Source organism: Sus scrofa, chromosome 2 (assembly GCF_000003025.6).
Source record: "Sus scrofa isolate TJ Tabasco breed Duroc chromosome 2, Sscrofa11.1, whole genome shotgun sequence".
In the NCBI taxonomy this organism is placed as follows: Eukaryota; Metazoa; Chordata; class Mammalia; order Artiodactyla; family Suidae; genus Sus; species Sus scrofa.
The window spans coordinates 10278746-10299113 of record NC_010444.4 but is presented as its reverse complement, the minus strand read 5'-3'; the positions used below and the strand labels follow the sequence as shown (position 1 = coordinate 10299113).

At 48.7% G+C, this 20368-nt stretch overlaps 1 protein-coding gene across 1 annotated transcript; it reads left to right on the top strand.

Moving 5' to 3' along the window:
- Positions 9054-18141, top strand: LOC110259249 (pregnancy-associated glycoprotein 2-like). Its single transcript, XM_021082952.1, has 9 exons — positions 9054-9124; positions 10226-10364; positions 11700-11817; positions 11907-12025; positions 13277-13476; positions 14410-14523; positions 16062-16203; positions 16291-16389; positions 17986-18141. The coding sequence occupies exons 1-9, from the start codon at positions 9072-9074 to the stop codon at positions 18139-18141; spliced, it is 1140 nt and encodes a 379-aa protein (XP_020938611.1). The 5' UTR covers positions 9054-9071.

The following is a 20368-nucleotide window of genomic DNA, read 5'->3' as shown; positions in this document are numbered from 1 at the left end:
TATGTCTGGTCTAAAGCAATTCCACCGTCTAAAAATTTCATAGTTACAAGAGGATGCCTTGAAGCCATAAGATTGGAGCTACCTGCTGCCAGCAAATATTGCTTTAAGCATGGCTGGTGGCATCCCAAGTCTGACACAGCTCACAAAACCCAAGTTCTCAGCAATGCAAGGGCTCGTCTGTAATCACAGTCATAATGCCACATAGCATTACTTTGGATGTCTGAACCATAGCGGTTCCATTTTCACTTTTAACAGTATTTTCCTGAAAGGTCAAGGCATACGTCACTCCTAATGATTTTAGTGATTTTCTAGATATGAGGAATGCAAGAATGAGGCTCACAAAATATTCTCCTTAAAATAGTAAACTCTCTGAAGACCTGTTCTGCCAGTTTTCCCAGAGCAGAGTGTACCTCACTCCTGATCTCGTCCCTGAGCTCTTTCAGGGGGCTGTTGAGGGTCAGCAGCTGCACTGGCTCATGATTCAATCTGTGTAGAGGCAGATGGCAGTTGCCAGTCTCCAGCTCACAGGGCTCCCCCATGGTCACAAACTCAACCATTGTTTTGGGAGGCAGTTCATGACCATTTGGTCCCGGGGTGCTGGAATGCTCACCCCCAGGTCTGTCAGAGACTTCACTGATAGACCACTCAACGTGCTATTACTGACCTAGGCCTATTACAGTTAGTCAAAAGTTTCTGGACCACCTGTTCTACTAACCCATTATGATCCAGGGAAATATTCCCTCTTGCTGCATATCCCCATATCTAGAGCCACAATGTTACTTACCATCATTGATCCGGTAAAGAACTATGTCTTTGATTAACTGCTTCAAGTTCACTAGCCCTCATTTTTCTTGGAGACTCCATCACGCATTCGGTAAGACAAGAAACAATAAGCTTGTCAAACAGGCAAATACAAGCCACAGAGCTAATAGCCGCAATAGAGTCGTAAGCCAAGATTATTGAAGCCAAGAACTTCCTGCTCCAAACCACTTTTAGAAGGGGATGTTGTCAAGACTACGGAGTGGGTCACCCAAAGCAGCAGAGGACTTCAGAATTCAGTAGGCTAATAGCCTGATTACTAGCATTTAAAATCTGTTGAGTGAATTTCCTTAAGGCTTTGATGTGGCTAATTACAGGCTCCAATCCCAATGACAATACAAAAATAACTGTTAAGTTGTTTGACCCATGAGATTACTTGACCCATGAGGCTCATACCAATGGTAGATTGGTTGGGGTCATCTTTAAATTGTTACATCTATGACCTTGAGTCTGAGGGAGTCCTAGACTACATCCTCCTATCCATCCTGGTGGGAGCCAAGTCCATAAATTACTACTACAAAGTCACTGAGCTCCATTAGCTGTGACCAGCAACTCTCTGGTCATCTGACCCAGCCTATTCCACACCAGCCACTATCTCTAAGGGGAATAATATGTAGACATTGTTCATAAGGCACCCAGCCTAATTTCCTAATGTTACAAGGCTAGGCTGATCATCCTTACTATGATCTAATTGTTCCCAACATAGAGGAGCCCTTAAACTTGTGGCCATAACCTGGTGTTGAGCATAGAAATCCTTCCCACATTTGTGGGAGTTTCCCTTCTAATAAACAGGAGGTTACAGTTTTGGATTGAGCCTTATCTCACTGGTCTGACTAGTCTGGGTGACCATAAAGGAAAATTTATGTTTATGGTCAGAGTCAGAGCTTTTCAATTGGCCAGGTGAGAAAATCCCACCCAGTAATAAAAGAAATTTCCTAAGGGTTATTCAGCCAGAGTCTTAGAGAGGAGAACTCCACCAAGGTAACCCAGAAGTACGAGACACAGGTAATTGGCCACAAACCCAACAATTGGTTTGCCTTTTGAAATTAGCATAGGATGGTGCTCCCAATGGAAAAACATTTGATTCGTATGCAAAAGTTCAAGAAGTCAAGAAAACATTACAGGAGTTCCTGTCATGGCTCAGCAGGTAACAAACCCAACTAGTATGCCTAAGGATGTGGGTTCAATCCCTGACCCCACTCAGTGGGTTAAGGATCCACCATTGCCATGAGCTGTGGTGCAGGTCTCAGACACAGCTCAGATCTTGTGTTGCTGTGGCTGTGGCGTAGGCCAGAGGCTACAGTTCAGATTCAACCCCTAGCGTGGGAACCTCCATATGCCACGGGTGCGGCCCAGAAAAAAATCATAAACCCTCGTGTTAGTCATCTTGGACCAGCTGTCTACTTCTGATGTGGTCGTCGTCTCGACCTAGTGTAGTTTCTCCTTCATGTGAGCATTGTTTTCAGATGATCGTGAGGTCAGCAGTCCTCTCAATAGACCAGTCCAGTGCAGGGGCCCAATTCAGCATTAAGATCTGAAAATCTAGAACTTGTACTTTTCAAAATATCTTTTCTATAGATCTCCTTGAAGAGAAAGTATTTTGCAAAGGCATCAGAGCAAAGTCACTAACTGCCTATAATGACATAAGACTTAAGAAGGCACATTTAAGATCTGATTACAGGAGTTCCCACTGTGGCTCAGTGGAAATGAACCTGACCAGTATCCATGAGGATACGGGTTCAATCCCTGGCCCCAGTCAGCGGGTTAATGATCTGGCATTGCCATAGCTGTGGTATAGGTCACAGGTGTGTCTCAGATATGGTGTTGCTGTGGCTGTGGCATAGGCTGGCAGTTGTAGCTCCAATTTGGCCCCTGGAAACTTCCATATGCCACAAGTGCAGCCCTAAAACAAACAAACCAAAAAATGTGATCAATGCAGTTGACAAAAGAAACTTGGTTACTGTTGAGACATCATACTGCATAATCTGAGGAGACCTCTACCCATTTGATACTGCTCTCCATCTATTTTCCTAATTAATTTAACTCTCCCCCTCACCTCTGAGATGACTCAGGGGCCCTCTGAAGCATCCCAAAGCTTCCTGAAGCCAAAAAAACTTTAATTACAATTTTATAGGAAATTCATTAAAAAATATCTTTAGGAGTTCCCGTCGTGGCACAGTGATTAACGAATCCAACAAGGAACCATGAGGTTGCGGGTTCGGTCCCTGACCTTGCTCGGTGGGTTAACGATCCGGCGTTGCCGTGAGCTGTGGTGTAGGTTGCAGACACGGCTCGGATCCCGCGTTGCTGTGGCTCTGGCGTAGGCCAGTGGCTACAGCTCTGATGAGACCCCTAGCCTGGGAACCTCCATATGCCGCGGGAGCGGCCCAAGAAATAGCAAAAAAAAAAGACAAAAAAAAAATCTTTATAAATCCACAAGTAACAAGTGCTGGAGGGGGTGTGGAGAAAAGGGAACCCTCCTGCACTGTTGGTGGGAATGTAAACTGGTACAGCCACTATGGAGAACAGTTTGGAGATACCTTAGAAATCTATACATAGAACTTCCACATGACCCCGCAATCCCACTCTTGGGCATCTATCCGGACAAAACTCTACTTAAAAGAGACACATGCACCCGCATGTTCATTGCAGCACTATTCACAATAGCCAAGACATGGAAACAACCCAAATGTCCATCGACAGATGATTGGATTTGGAAGATGTGGTATATATACACAAAGGAATACTACTCAGCCATAAAAAAAGAATGACAGAATGCCATTTGCAGCAACATGGATGGAGCTAGAGAATCTCATACTGAGTGAAATGAGCCAGAAAGACAAAGACAAATACCATATGATATCACTTATAACTGGAATCTAATATCCAGCACAAATGAACATCTCCTCAGAAAAGAAAATCATGGACTTGGAGAAAAGACCTGTGGCTGCCTGATGGGAGGGGGAGGGAGTGGGAGGGATCGGGAGCTTGGGCTTATCAGACACAACCTAGAATAGATTTACAAGGAGATCCTGCTGAATAGCATTGAGAACTTTGTCTAGATACTCATGTTGCAACAGAAGAAAGGCTGGGGGAAAAATGTAATTGTAATGTATACATGTAAGGATAACCTGACCCCCTTGCTGTACAGTGGGAAAAAATATATATATATATCTTTAAAAAATTGGGGGAGTTCCCACTGTGGCTCAGTGGTAACAAGCCTGACTAGTATCCATGAGGATGAAGGCTCAATCCTGGCATTGCTCAGTGGGTTAAGGGATCCGGCATTGCCATGAGCTGTGATATGGGTCGCAAACTAGGCTCAGATCCTACGTTGCTGTGGCTGTGGTGTAGGATGGCGGCTACAGCTCCAATTCGACCCCCGGCCTGGGAAATTCCATGTGCCACAGGTATGGACCTTTAAAAAAAAGAAACAGCCAAAAAAATTAGTCAGATAGAATTACAGGTCACTGCGGATAATACTTTTCCCAAAGTTACAAGAGATCTCAAAAGAAGATACAGATGACTTCAAGGCAAAGGACTTCACATAACCTGCTGTCAAACGTAACACTTCAAGAAGACTTCGTTCTCTTGGCAGAGCGAAAAAAGGCCAAATTCATGTTTACTACCAGTTTACTTTTAAAATTAATCTACTCAATGAAATTTATTCTAAATTGGTCAGTTACATGGAATCTCTACCACATATGTGTTTTTAACGCATACATTCCATTTGTATAATTGTCTCTGTACACGCAGAGTCAGGCATATATACAACCTCATTCACATGGCAACGTGGTTGCATATTCGGGTTCTGGAGTTAGGTTACCTGTGTTCATGCCCAGCCTCTGCTACCCAGAGCAGAGAAACCTCAGTTTCACGTGGTTAGAAATAGAGATCGTGGCAGTTGCATGCAGACATCATAAGACTGCTGTGAAAATTAAATGAAATCATGTTGGTACCTTTAGCGCATTACTTAGACCTAGAAAGTGCTCAGGAGTTGTCCGGCTATAATGGTAATGCTGAGTGATGCAGAGAGCTGGGCCCTCCATCCCCAACAAGCAAGTGGAATGGCCCTGCCAGACCTCAGTATATCTTCCTCCGTGAGACTAGCCGTATTGCAATAGTTGATCTTCTACGTTCAATCAAATGCCAAGATTCTGTTATTCTGTGACTATAATTACATGTGATGTTGGTTCTGAACTGTCAGCATGACAGTGAAATTCAATCACGAACAGCTAACAAAATTATTACGATTTTATTGTCGTGATTATATTTTTATTTTTTCTTACAGTATATTTGACTTAGTTTTGTGTCGATTTCTAAGGCATGGCATAGTGACCCAGTCATTCATGTATATACATTCTTTCTCTCCTACTCTCTTCCATCATGTTCTACCCCAAGAGATTGGACATAGCTCCCTGGGCTGTACAATAGAACCCCATTGCTAACAATTCTAAAGGGAATATTTGCATCCACCAACCCCAAACGCCCCATCCATCCCACTCCCTCCCCTCTCCCTCCTCCCCCAGGGCAACCACAGGTCTGCTCTCCATGTCCATGATCTCTTTCTGGTTTGCAGATAAGATCTTTAGCCATACTTTAGATTCCATGATTTCACATGGTATTTGTCTTTCTCTTTGAGACTTGCTTCACTTAGGAGGAGAATTCTTGAGTCTGGCGCCTTAGACCCTTCGGCCATGCTGGCACTTTTATTGGAGGCTTTTTATTTCACACGTACACCTTCTTTCTCTTTTCCACTGAAAGCCTTGCTTCATAATGACATTAGCAAAATTACTTACATGCTTTAACGTATAACCTAAATATGACACTTTCAGGGGAACTGTAGCAAGATCACCAACACTAAGATTACTGAATAGAGTTTCAGATTTCTTTAGCCAGTTTGTTTGTTTGCTTTGGTTTGGTTTGGTTTTAGTTTGGGGGGGGTGGTATTTATTTGTTTGTTTTAGTCCTTAGATAATATCTCACTCTGAACATAGAGTGAAAATTCTGAATTTTAAAACGACTGAATTAATATTTTTTTCTATGTGGCTATGTCACCAACTTGATGCAATTAGGTTCATTTGTTTTAGTTGGTTCTCAATCTTGACAGATGAGTTTATCTATTTTTTGATTCTGAAACACATTGACATGGTTGCAAAGGCAAACTAGAAAGCAAGAAAAACCTCACTTCCATCCCTTCCCCTCCCCCATGAGATTAAACTTGTATTCAATTTTGGTTTGTTCTTCCACTGTTGCTTATTGAAAATGTACATGTATATGTATGTAAAAGCAACAAACTCAAGCACGGTTCTGGGCCCTCTTTCTTTAAGGCCTAAACAATTACCATATATAAAATAACCAACAAGACCTAGCATATTGTAGAGGGAAGTCTCAATTTTTTTCTTTCTATGGCCACACCCACGGCATATGGAAGTTCCCAGGCTAGGGGTCAAAACACAGCTAGAGCTGCTGGCCTACACCACAGCCACAGCAACGTGGGATCCGAGCCACATCTGTGACCTACACCACAGCTTACGGCAGTGTCAGATCCTTAACCCACTGATCCAGGACAGGGATCAAACCCGCATCCTCATGAGCACTGTGTCTGGTTCTTAAGTCTCTGAGACACAACAGGAATTTGAACTCAATGCTTTACAATAACCGATAAGAGAAAAGAATCCCAAAAAATGAGATATACATGTATGTATAACTGAATCACTTGGCTGTGCCCCTAAAATTAACACAACATTGTAAATGAACTAGACTTCCACTTTTAAAAATACTTTTAAAAAATGCACTTGCACTAGTAACAATCATAATAACAACACAAAATCCCTAAACAGTATACCCTGGAGATCTCACCCATCCACTCCTCTCCACACCCCCACTGTAACCAGCTGTGCACCTGCCCTACATACCTGAATTGACCCTCCCCTGTGGATGGTCACCTCAGATATGTTTATAAGCTTTTGCTTTTACAAATAACATTGCAGTGAACAGCTTGTACCTAGCACATATTTCATTGCATTTTTGCAGTGTGTCTTTGGGAGAGGTCCCTAGAGGAAACATTGCTGAATTAAAGGGCATACATGTGTGGCTTGCTAGATACTGTCAGGTCCCCTCCAAAGGACTGAATCACCTCAATTTTAACACTGTTCAAAAATGAGGAGGAAGATACAGTGGCCCCCACATCTTCTGTCGCTCAGCTAGTGACCAGGTCAGCCTCCCATTGTTCTCCCCCATGGACACGCCTGGACAGATCTCAGGCAAGACCACCCAAGTCCAGGGAGCCCTGAAGCAGCCACAAAATGCCATTATCTTTGCTTTGGCTGCAATAGCGGTTTAACCAGCAGCCCTGTTCATCTCAGGCTGAGCAGAAGCCTAAAATGGTCTTTATTTTTGTTTGTTTGTTTTCTTTGATTGATAAGGCATTTAAAAATTGATTATTTCACTGTATGTTTGTTTTGACAAACTAAATTTTTCTTTTTGTCTTTTTGCCTTTTTCGTGGCCCGCACCCGTGGCATATGGAGATTCCTAGGCTAGGGGTCTAATCGGAACTATAGCCACCAGCCTACGCCAGAGCCACAGCAACACGGGATCTGAGCCGTGTCTGCAACCTACACCACAGCTCACGGCAATGACAGATCTTTAACCCAATGAGCGAGGCCAGGGATCGAACCCGCAACCTCATGGCTCCTAGTCGGATTCGTTAATCACTGAGCCACGACGGGAACTCCACACTAAATATTTCAAGGCGTGGATCCTATTAGAGAATTATAACAAGTGCAGGGTGGAGTTTCTGCTGTGACTCAGCAAGTTAAGAACAAGACTAGTATCCATCAGGATGCTAGTTAGATCCGAGGCCTCATTCAAGGAGTTAAAGATCCGGTATTGCCACGACCTGTGTCATATGTCAAGGAAGAGGCTCAGAGCTGGCAATGCTGTGGCTGTGGTGTAAGCCTCAGCTGCAGCTCTAATATCACCCCTAGCCTGGGAACTCCCATAGGATGCAGGTGCAGCCCTAAAATAAGAAGAAAAACATAGTGAACAGTGGATGGAATTATTATATTCATTGGTTATCTATTCCCGCTGGTCTTTCTTGACAAATGGAATGAAAAGTCACATGGTTAAGATGCATTTAGTCTCTTATCCATTTGACCAACATGAATGGAACCTCCTCTCTGTCTCCTCTTGACTCCCACCTCCAGAAAGAAAACCTGCACAGAGGCAGGCTGAATCCAGCACACAGGTGCTTGAGGTTGGGATCATAGTATGTTTCTTCGGTAAAAAAGAGAGAGAAAAAAAAATTAGTAGTTAACTTTTGAAATCAGGGGATTTTACATAAATATCCAGACTTCTGACTTCTCTGGAAAATGTGGCCAACCAGCCTGCTTTCCAGCATGGCAGCCACTGGTTGGAGCTGAGTAGGGGCTGCCCCAGCCCAGGGTGCCCATCCAACCAGGCCATTCATTGACTTTGTGTCCTGGGCCATGCGTTTCTGAGAACTGCCCTAGACGGCCAGCTCCCTGAAGACAAGGACTGCCTGTGTCTTACTCAACTTTGACTTCCTGGCATCTAACCCGGACCCCAGCACACAGGGTCCTCCATTAATGTGTGCTGGATAAACAAACATCTTTTGAATTCATGCATCCCATTTCTTCCAATATTAAAACTGGGCCATTGTAATTCCCTCTAGCCTTGGTTTCTGAAGAGGATGTGCATCCCAGGTGCCATGATCTGTGCCATGGGTCCCTACCTAAAGCCACTTGTATGTCAGGAGGCTGCACTTAAGTCTTTACTTTGCCATTTGAACTCTTCACAATCCCTGCTCCAACAGAGGACAGAAAGGCACACCTCACAAAGTGGCTGCCAAGACCACACAAAACTATGTAATGTCAAGCATGGCCCCCAGCACTTATTTTTATCACATTATTAGCAGTGTTTCATCTCCCATGTCACAAGAGCTTCCCAGCTCTTTGTTAGTCCCCGCACTTTGATTTGGTTGTGCAGTTAAGCCCCAAGGAAGACATAGAAGGAGAATCTCTGGATTCTGAGAATTTTCCAAGTCCACCGCCAAAGATATCGATGGAGGCTAAGATCTTATCAGGAGGTCTGTATTTCTTATCAGGTCCATTGGTGGCCGAGAGGGGACGATACAGGCATGTCAGAGCATATATAACTAGGAGTTTCCAGCCACCACTGCATGCTCAGAACTCCCTCTTTCCTGAGTACCTGGACCCAGGAAAGAAGCATGAAGTGGCTTGTGATCCTTGGGCTGGTGGCCCTCTCAGACTGCTTAGTCATGTAAGTACGGGGACTAGAACTGACAGCATCTCTCTCTATGGAAGGTTTCTTGTCGCCCTGGCATCCTCTTATTCCTCCACACATTGGGGTTAGAAGGGAATGCCATCATTCCTGACAGTCTTAAACCTCAGCTCTCACTGACTGATAAGTACTTTGCATGGGAACCATGGGGCCCAAGGGTCTTGGGGAAGGCCTGCAGAATTGCACAACTCTGGGGGCACCAGTCCCATCACAACCCATATGAAAAATGGCACTCCTTGGATTTGTTCAGTGCACATCCTGTGCAACTGTCACTGAGGTCCCGTGGAAAGCATTTCTCCTGCATTTGCTCCTAGGTCTTCTCTCGGCTCTCTCTCCATTTCTGTGTCTATGAGTTTCTAGGGCTTCACCTGTGGATCTCTCTTCTTTCTCTCCAACTCTCTGGCTGACTCTACCCATGAAGAACACTCGGAGGTTTTGTTCATTTTCCTTTCAAGTCTGATTCTTCCTCATTCGCTAGCCTCTTAATTGGCACAATTTATTCCCCATCTCCTGGCTCCATCTCTCATCCCTTTCTTCGGCTTGAGCCCTGGAGGAAGATCAGGAGGCCTACTGCTAGGCCTTTCGACCTCTAACAAGCAGTATGACCACAGCCAAGTCACAGACTCCCTGTCCTGCATTTCAAAGTCCTTCTCTCTAAAAAGAGGATCACGATCCCCCTTCTGCCTCCTCCCAGAGCTACTGTGAGGCAGATACTCTTGGATGACAATAGCGATGGGATCGGCTACCATGGTGGAGACTTCCCACACATAAGGCACATGACTTCCATCCTCTTCCTTAACAGCCAGAACATTCTATGTAGGGGGCGGGGGCTATTGCATTCAACCTGGGTGCCACTGGAGGCTCTGAGGCTCCAAGGGCTCCCATGGCTTTTGCAACATTACAGGAAAGAACCTGTATTCAAACCTAGGCCCTTGCCATGGTCTTTGCAGGATGACACTCCTCATAACAATGCTTGGAAAACACACAGCGTCGGTACAATGGAGGGTGACAGTCCTTCTACAACATGGGCAGCTGTTGGCTATCTCTTGTTTTTTTCCTTTTCCCAATGCACCGTGAAAGGATCCCTCTCACGAAGGTCAAGTCCGTCCGAGAAAGCCTCAGAGAAAAAGGCTTGCTGAAAAATTTCCTCAAGGAACATCCTTACAAAATGATCCAGAACCAGAAAATCGCTTGTCACCCGCTGAGGAACTACCTGGATGTGAGTGAAAGGGGATGAAGGCCCCATAGGTACCCCTGGTGCTCTGGTCAAGCCTGGGGTTCCCCTGGAGGGGCCAGGAGGGATGTTGGGGCTGGGGCCCCTTCAGGAAGCAGAACCACAGGGGATCTGGCGCCTCACACCCAGAGGAGAAGGCACTCCCACCCTCAACTCTTGGTCTGTGGTGACTGGGCCCAGAGATGACCCGGTGGCAGGTAAACCTCCATTTCTGTGCCAGAGGAAATTTTGGGGGACTGGGGGGCGGGGCAGCACTGCGCTCGAAGCATATGGAAGTTCCCGGGCTAGGAGTTGAATTAGAGCTGCCAACAACCAGCCTACACCACAGCCACAGCAAGGCATTTCATGCCACGTCTGCTACCTACACCACAGCTCACGGCCACGCCATTCTTCAACCCACTGAGCGGGCCAGGGATCCAACCCAATCCTCACAGATCCTAGGGGGGTTCCTCATGGCTGAGCCACAGCTGGAACTCCCAAGATTCTTCTTTTTGAACTAAGGGAGCCACTTAGTTACAGATGAAGGGTGAGTCATGTCTAACTAAACAATAAAGCCAACTGCAAAGCAACTTTGAGGCCACAGACAGTGGAAGTCCATCCAGCCTCTGTAGACCCCAAAATGATACGAGTAAAAGTTATTGAGCTCCTACGGTGGGTGATGCTATAAAAACTTAATACCCTATGGTTATGATTGCTGATTTTATTTTTTATTTTTTGTCTCTTTTGCCTTTTGAGGGCCACGCCCATGGCATATGGAGGTTCCCAGACTAGGGATCAAGTCAGACGTTCAGCTGCTGGCCTACGCCACAGCCACAGGAACGGGGGGATTCGAGCTGTGTCTAAAGACCCACATTGCAGTTCATGGCAACACCAGATCCTTAACCCACTGAGTGAGGCCAGGGAAGGAACCCGTGTCCTCATTGATACTATTCGGGTTCGTTAACTGCTGAGCCACGACAGGAACGCCCATGGCTACTGATTTTGAGAAAGGCCTTTATCTTTCTCAAGAATGCATATCTCAGTCTGAGACACAGACAAAGAATAAATGAATGTCGCAATAAAGGGCCAACTGCGTGCTGTTGACAGGACAAGGTTTGAGTTTGGGTGAAGGAAGGAGAAGGAAGTGCTCAGGCTGGGCCTTGAGGGGGACACTGGAGAGCTGCTCCAATGAGACACTGGTCTGAGCACAGGCTGTGAGGTGGGGCCGTGCACAAGGGATGTTAGGTGCCATGGGACACCTCGAGGTTGGTGGCACATTGGGAAACCAGGGTGACCAGGGCACCCAGGCCTGCCTTGATCACCCCTCCTCGCTCCCTATAGATGGCCTACGTGGGCAACATCACCATCGGCACACCCCCACAGCAGTTCAGCGTCGTCTTTGACACCGGCTCAGCTGACCTGTGGGTGCCCTCCGTCTACTGCAAAAGCAAGGCCTGTGGTGAGTGCCCTCCCTGCCCACCTTGTGCTGCCCCAACCCCCTCCTCAGACCTCAGCAAGCTGATGGAAATTCATCTCCTCTGTCTGCAGTTACACACAGATCCTTCAAACCTGCCCGCTCCAGCACCTTCCGCCTCCCGGGCAAAAACTTCGAGTTGGAATACGGCTCTGGAAAGATTTCAGGATTCCTTGGCTATGACACTGTTCGGGTAATGTGGAAACTGCAAGCTCAGGCAGGGCTGGCCCTGGAAGGGACTGCTGCTTCCCAGGCAGACACAGATCCCTTGGGAGGGCCTGCCTTTCCCAAAGTTCCGAGTGGCTCGCCCCCCACCTGCCCTGGGGAGGAAGTGCACCTGCTGACACGCAAACTCTCAGAAGAGCTAACCCAGAGAAATGTTTGCGTGTGGATTTGCTGCTCAGGTGTCACTTTGCTGGCAGCGGGGAGGGGGGGAGTAAAACACACACATTTCTGTTCCCCCACTAGGCCTGGCACTGTGCCAGGCACTTCCACTGTGACCATTGTTTAATTCTGCAGCCCCTCTCCCCTGCAGCAGGTACTGTCATTACCTCCTTTGTACAGATTAGGGAACTGAGGTGCAGAGAACAAGGGCCTTGGCCAAGGTCACCCACCCATCTGGTAAGCGGTGAAGCTGGGCTGGCCAGTCAGAACTAAGCTGTTGTGGGGCTTTCGGGGGAGAGAATAAAACTGATCTGGGGACCCTGGGGAGCAGCCCAGGGCTTCAGGCACTCAGGCAGGGGAGGCAGGGGGCCAAAGATGTGGGAGCAACCTGCTAAGTGCACTCTTACTCTAGGTGGTCTTGGAGAATCTAATTAAAACTAAGGCCGCCTCCTCCAAAGGGCCAGGGTATTCTCTTTCCCTTTCTCACTGTCTCTCTCTCTCACTCTCTCTGTCGCTCTCTCTCTGTCGCTCACTCTCTCTCTCTCTCTCTCTCTCTCTCTCTCACACACACACACACACACAACACACACACACCCCGCATGTTTCTCGGCAGAATTTTCATAAGAACCTTGAAGCTACCTTTTACAATGGGCATTTGTCTTACTGTGTAGATGCAGAATCGACAACGCATAGCAACGAACCCATCCCTTTCTGCCATCAGATCCCAGGGGTGCCAAAGAGAAAGCTACCCTGCCCTCTACTCATTTCTCCTCAGGTGGGAACCATTTGATCCTGCCCTGAGTCTCACTCTCCCCCCAGGACGAGGGCATAAGGCCAGTCTACTAACTACAGACAGTGTTTGCAGATGGAGCAGCTGTGGGTTGAAATCCACAGCCCTGCACAAATGGAGGCAAATCCTGGTCCAGCTCAGCCTATGGTCAAGCCAGGGCCCAGGCAGGCCTTAGTTCTCTGCAAGCTAATGGCATCTCTTATCCCCTTCACCCCAGTCCAGCCCCAGACCTGCTTAAAAATCCACGTGGGAACACCCCCTCTCCCGCAGATCGGCAGACTCAGGACCATGAACCAGGTATTTGGCCTGAGCCAGTTGGAGACCGGTGAGGCCTTTGAACATGGAGTCTTTGATGGCCTCCTGGGCCTGGGCTTTCCCAGCCTCGCCCTCAAAGGGACCACCCCCATCTTCGACAACCTAAAGAAGCAAGGGCAAATTTCTGAGCCTGTCTTTGCCTTCTACCTGAGCACGTAAGTCTCAGCTAGACAAGCCCTCTCGCCACATCAGCCGTACGACGCTTTCAGTTGCATGAAAAATTCTAGACTATGTGATGCAGATGTTTCTAGACACTGATAGTTAAGAATAAGATCAACCAAATGGGACTCAAGGCCACAGTTGGCCATGCACCCAGATTTGGTAAATAAAGGTTTATGGAACACGCCATGCTCCTGGGGCCAAGAGCAGCACTTGGTCCAGAGAGGTGGAGGGAGGAGGAGGAGCAGTGGAGGGGTCAGGATACAGGTGGGAGGAGGAGAGAACGGGATTCGCTGACGGATTCGATAAGGAAGGGAGGACAGGGATGGGGGGACTCTTTCTTCCTCACTCACATTTGACCAGGAGCCCAGGAGCAGCTAGAGCACTGGCAGGGGCCAGTGCGAAAGGAACATGTGGGACCCCTTGTGGAAAAAGCTTGAGTTTCAGGACAGAGATGGCAGAGGCACGGGGCCCTGCTGAACGGGGGCCCATGGATGGCTCAGGTCACAGGCCCAGGAACCTGGCCCTGGGTGAGCCTGATCCATGCCCTTAGTGACCTCAGGTCTCAGCTTTCCTGAAAATTGACAGGCTGGCCCAGTGGAAGCCACAGCCCTCCAGGCTGGGGTCCCCTGAGGGACTCTCTCAGCAGGCTGATTGCGGGAAGGGACCAGGCCCTCCAGGAAGGGTGGGTGCTCAGAGCCTGGCCAGGATGCCCAGGTTCAAACCTCTTCTGGGCCACTCATTAGCCAGTCAGGTACTCAACCCTCCATGCCTCAATTCCTGCATCTGTAAAATGGGATCTTAGCAGTGCCTGTGAGGGGTGGATAAACACAGCCCTCAACAGTGCCTGGTGTGTGGCCGAATTTGAGAAAAGCCACCCATTATTCTCCTACACTCAGCCCTCCCTCTCCCTCTCCTCTTCTCAACAGGAAGGAGGAGGGCAGTGCAGTGATATTTGGTGGCGTGAAGAAATGCTGCTACAAAGGAGAGCTCAAGTGGGTGCCCCTGACAAAACCCCACTACTGGCAGATCGCCTTGGACAGGTAAGCCCCTCCCTCTGAGGGCCACCCTGAGGGATGTCCCCACACATGCACACAGACATGGACAGGCTCACACACATGCACTCACAGATGCACCACCACACACACACACAGATACACACATACACATACACTCCACACACAAAACAACGCTCTGAAACACAAAGACAAATGTAGACACTCACAGGCACAAAAGACACACAGGCAGGCACACACAGTCACACAGACACACGAACATACACAGACATAGAGATACACAGACAGACACGCACACCTCTCAGAGTTTATATTCACTCACGCCTCCTGACCAGGGTCCTGACAAGGGCCCAGAAATGCTTGTGCAACCAGGGACACTGCATCTTCCGTGCTGAGAGGCAGGCGGGGAGCATGGGTTGAGGTCCCTGAAGTGTCCCGAAAGGAGGATCAGGGAGACTTCCACGAGCCTGAGCAGGCTGGTGCTACGATGACCAACCGTCCTCGGCTACCCAGGCCCAAGCAGGTGATTAGGGCACAGGACGCCAGTGGGAAACAGGACACGTCCTGGACAAACTGGGAAAACGGGTCTCCTTAGGGAGAAGCTACCCAGCAGTGCAGAGAGGTTGGCTGCATTCCTGAGACTGGAAAGCACATCAGACAGAGAGACACTTCCTGACCCTGACCCACCCAGCCCCATCCCAGGCACACAGGGGGACAGGGGCTATGGCAGAGACCACCAGGGAGCTGGGATCCAAGAGTGGCCTCAGAACGAGAGGCAGGAGTTGAGCCCCTCACACAAGAGCTTCCATGTCCCTTGGAGGCCCCTGGGCCGCTCAGTCATCACCTGCCCAGGAGCCTCAGTGCCTGAGCCAGCCCAGGGGGCAGGGCTGGGGGACAGCCGCTCCCTTGGCACCCTGTGTCCCCCTCCCCACCACTCTGAGCATCTGCTGCCCCAGAGAATCTCCACCGTCCCTCTGGGTGTTGACCCGTTATTGCTCAGACACCAGAATCAGGGCTCTGGTTGTCCCTCATTCATGTCTTCATTCATTCATTCAACAAACCCATGGCGTGGATCTGCTGTGTGCTGGGCCCTGAGGATACCCCTTGTTCTTACAGACCTAGCATCTAGGAAGGTGGACATTCAGGAAACAAGTCCCACAAAGAATGAATTACCACTTTGCTCCAGGCTAGACATGAGGAAGTGTGTACAGAGAAAGGCCAAGAGTGGAGAATGATCTAGTCGGGAGATGGGAGGGGGTGGCGGGAGAATTCCTGAAATGTGACAATGAAGCTGCAACCCAGATGATGAGGAGAAATCAACCAAAGGGGATGGAGGCCTTCTAGACAGGGTGACCAGCATGTGCCAAGGCCCTGAGGCACAAATGAGCCCGGTGCATTCAGGAACTGAAAGGAAATCAAGGACAGTGAAATGACCAGAGCAAAGGAAAACAGAGTGGGGACAAGAGCTGGAGGACTGTTCTGGAGACAGTCGTGGGTGGGGGCAGTGGCAGCAGTGGGAGACTTCAGCGTGACCCTGGAGCTCCCTTTGTCCCACTGTCTCTCAGGATCACCTGGAGAGGGCACATTATTGGTTGTCTCCGCGGCTGCCAGGCCATCGTGGATACCGGGACCACGTACCTGCTTGGCCCATACGCAGAAGTGGACAAAATCCATTCTCTCATGAACGCAGTGCCCCTTCAGGAAGAGGTGAAGTATCAGGCCACAGGGTCACTCTGGGGCTCTTCTCCCAGGAAGGATCAGCTGAGCCAACCTCTCTCCCTCTTCCTCTAACAGTACCTGGTCCAGTGTAATGCCAGGGACACCTACCCTGACATCGTCTTCACCATTAACAATGTCGACTACCCAGTGCCAGCTCGTACCTACATCCGAAAGGTGAGGGGCCAACCCTGGGGGCTGGTTCTTAAATCTGCAGTGTGTGGCACCAGTGCGCTGCTTGATGCCAGGAGGAGGGGGCCCTCTACAGGCCAAGATGCACCCCTGCAGTTCCCACCCCACCACCCACCACCACGTGGCCCTGGCTGGAGAGGGGGCCAGGGCCTCCCACAAAACCAGCCTCTTGAAGGCAAAGGGAAGACTAGGACAACCACCATCCTGAAATAAAGATGGAGACTCCACCCCGGGCAGGCACAGTGCCAGGCACAAGGAGAGGGGACCACTAAGGGCCTGGGCCCTCAAGGAGCTTCCGGTCAACCAGGGCCCACAGATGGATGACACAGAATCCCTGTGATCATCAGGCTGAGGGACAAGGGGGTGGCTGAGGACACTGCCAGTGTGTTGTCCCGCCAGAGTGGTTCACAGTCTCCCTGCCCATCTCCAAAGTGCCCTGGTTTGGATGATGATTAGAGGGTTTCCCGAGTCCTAGGCTGCACCTGCCCTTCGTAAGCCCCAGGTCCCGCTCTGGGAGCTGGGACACCAGACCAGCCCTGTGCAGGGCTTGGAGGCCCTCCTGCATGAAGGGGACACAGTGACTGCACAGCCCCTGGCTCAGACTTGAGCGTTAATGCACGTCAGCTCCCGATGGGAATTGAGAGGAGGCTGAAGGAGCTCAAAGAAGGCTGTGAAGAAGAGAGGGAATTTCAATGATTCTAAACCCCCAGCCTCTTGGAGGAGTGAGAAGCCCCTCTGGGGTGGAGGCAAATCGACACTGGGCTCCGTGCCCACGGCACCCCTGGGGGCTGTGCCAAGGGATGCCAGGGGAAGTCCCAGCATGACAAGGGCTAGAGACAAGGGAGCACCAGGCCAAGTGACCCAACTCAGCCTGGAGTGGCCAAGGAGGGTGAGCAGGGATCCAGAAGGCCATCCGTGTGGGGGTGGGGGAGTGAGGCGCTGAGCGCAGCCTTAAAGAACAGGTTGTGCAAGAAATAGCAACAACAACAACAACAACAAGAATTAAAAAAAAAAAAAAAAAAAAAAAGGAGTTCCCGTCGTGGCGCAGTGGTTAACGAATCCGACTAGGAACCATGAGGTTGCGGGTTCGGTCCCTGCCCTTGCTCGGTGGGTTAAGGATCCGGCGTTGCTGTGAGCTGTGGTGTAGGTTGCAGACGCGGCTCAGATCCCGCGTTGCTGTGGCTCTGGCGTAGGCCGGTGGCTACAGCTCTTATTCGACCCCTAGCCTGGGAACCTCCATATGCTGCGGGAGTGGCCCAAGAAATAGCAACAACAACAACAAAAATTAAAAAAAAAAAAAAAAAGAACAGGTTGTGGGGAAAGGGGCAAGAAAAGGCCTTCTGTGCAGAGAGAACAGCCAGCCTGGGGCAGAAGGAAAGAAACAGCAGGGAGGGGGGAGGGGGGCTACAGTCTGCCTGGTTCTTGGATGGATACCCCACTTCCACAGCTGCTCAGAGAGCCACTCAGCTCTCACCTAAGGCGGGAGATGAAACCCAAAAGCTGCAGATCTGGATACAGAGGTTGGGCAGCAGCAGGTGAGTGCTCGGGCTCAGGCTCACGGCTGTGTCTTTCCTCCCCCAGGATGCTAATAATAACCTCTGCTACAGCACCTTTGAGGTGATGGGGGATACTCTGACCGAGAGCCAGACCTGGATCCTGGGTGATGTCTTCTTAAAGGTGTACTTCACCGTGTTCGATCGAGGACAGAACAGGATTGGCCTGGCTCGGGCCGCATAAATGCTGGGGCTGCTTCCAGAAACAACCAGGCCCACCTCCCCAAACACACATTCCCTCACACCTAGGGCATTCCCGCCCAAGGAGGGCGGCTTGAACGGGGTTCAATGTTCTGCAAAGCCCAGTTCTCAGTAAAGAATAAAGGATTGCCTTTGCAATGGTGCTGATACCAACCAGTGCCTCTCTTGGAGTCTGGGCGATTCCTGGTAATCCTGCAGGCCTGGACAACCTCGTCTGAACCACAAGTGAGAGGAGCCCACCTCCATGAGATTGCCAATGGAAGGGCAGACTTCTTGGAAGGATACTGGGGACTGGGGATGCAGGAACCAGAGCAGATCCAAAGATCTCAGTGACTGGACCCAATAAATCAGACTCAGCTTACTCTCTTCCCTGCTCTTTCCCTTCTCTCATCTTTGATCGAGTCTCTTAACTGGACAGCTTTCTGCCCTCAGGCCTCTACACGAAATGAAAGACTCCGAAGCTTCCTGCCCCAGTGTTTTATTTTATTGTATTTTTACCTTTTTTTTTCCTACTGTACAGCATGGTGACCCAGTTACACATACACATATCCATTCTTTTTTCGCCCATTACCATGCTCCATCAGAAGTGACTAGACAGAGTTCCTCCCAGTGCGACACAGCAGGATCCCATTGCTTGTCCATTCCAAAGGCAATTGTCTGCATCTATTAACCCCAAGCTCCCAATCCATCCCACTCCCTCCCCCTCCCCCCAGGCAACCACAAGGCTATTCTCCAAGTCCATGAGTCTCTTTCCTGTGGAAAGCTTCCTTTGTGCCATATATTCGATTCCAGACATGAGTGATATCATATGGCGTTTGTCTTTCTCTTTCTGACTTACTTCACTCAGGATGAGAGTCTCCAGTTCCATCCATGTTGCTGCACATGGCATTAGTTCGTTCTTTTCTATGGCTGAGTAGCATTCCATGGTGTATTTATACCACAGCTTCCTAATCCAATCATCTGTCGACGGACGTTTGGGTTGTTTGCATGTCTCGGCTTTTGTGAATAGAGCTACAATGAACATGCAGTGGCATGTGTCTTTTTTAAGGAAAAGTTTTGTCCGGATATATGCCCATGAGTGGGATTGCTGGCTCATATGGTAGATCTATGTATAGTTTTCTAAGGTACCTCCATACTCATCTCCATAGTGGTTGTACCAGCTTACATTCCCACCAACAGCGCAGGAGGGTTCCCTTTTCTCCACACCCGCTCCGGCACTTGTTATTTGTGGACTTATGAATGATGGCCATTCTGACTGGTGTGAGGTGGTATCTCGTGGTAGTTTTGATTTGCATTTCTCTAATAATCAGGGCTGTTGAGCATTTTATCATGTGCTTGTTGGCCATCTGTACATCTTCCTTGGAGAAATGTCTGTTCAGGTCTTTTGCCCATTTTCTCCATTGGGTTGTTGGCTTTTTTGCTGTTGGTTGTAGAAGTTGTTTGTATATTTTAGAGATGAAGCCCTTGTCAGTTGCATCGTTTGAAACTATTTTCTCCCATTCTGTAAGTTGTCTTTTTGGTTTCTTTGTGGTTTCCTTTGCTGTGCAAAAGCCTGTCAGTTTGATTAGGTCCCATTGGTTTATTTTTGCTTTTATTTCTGTTGCTTTGGGAGACTGACCTGAGAAAACATTTGTAAGGTTAATGTCAGAGAATGTTTCGCCTATGTTCTCTTCTAGGAGTTTGATGGTGTCTTGTCTGATGTTTAAGTCTTTAAGCATTTAGAGTTTATTTTTGTAGATGGTGTGCAGGTGTGTTCTATGTATGATCTTTTTGATGTGTTGTTGGATTCAGTTGGCTAAAATTTTGTTGATATTTTTTGCGTCTGTGTTCATCAAGGATATTGGCCTACGGTTTTCTTTTTTGGTGGTATCTTTGTCTGGTTTTGGGATTAGGGTGATGGCGGCATCATAGAATGTCTTTGGGAGGGTTCCTTCTTCTTCAACCTTTTGAAAATGTTTAAGGAGGATGGGTATAAGTTCCTCTTTGTATGTTTGGTAGAATTCACCTGTGAAGCCATCTGGTCTTGGACTTTTATTTGTAGGGAGTGTTTTTATGGCATATTCAATTTCATTTCTAGTGATCGTCTGTTCAGTTGATCTATTTCTGCCCCTGGGTTTTATATCCCTAAGACATCTCACCCCCTAGTGAAAGAAGCTCAGAAAAGATCAGGGTACCAGGGATGCTCTGATTGGTCCACCTGAGGTCACGTT

Bases quoted from the DNA above. Each gene is read 5' to 3' on its own strand.
- LOC110259249 (XM_021082952.1), top strand. From the start codon at position 9,072: ATGAAGTGGCTTGTGATCCTTGGGCTGGTGGCCCTCTCAGACTGCTTA. The intron at 9,125-10,225 runs GTAAGTACGGGG...GCACCGTGAAAG, and splicing joins CTCTCAGACTGCTTAGTCAT to GATCCCTCTCACGAAGGTCA. The intron at 12,026-13,276 runs GTAATGTGGAAA...CCTCTCCCGCAG, and splicing joins TTGGCTATGACACTGTTCGG to ATCGGCAGACTCAGGACCAT.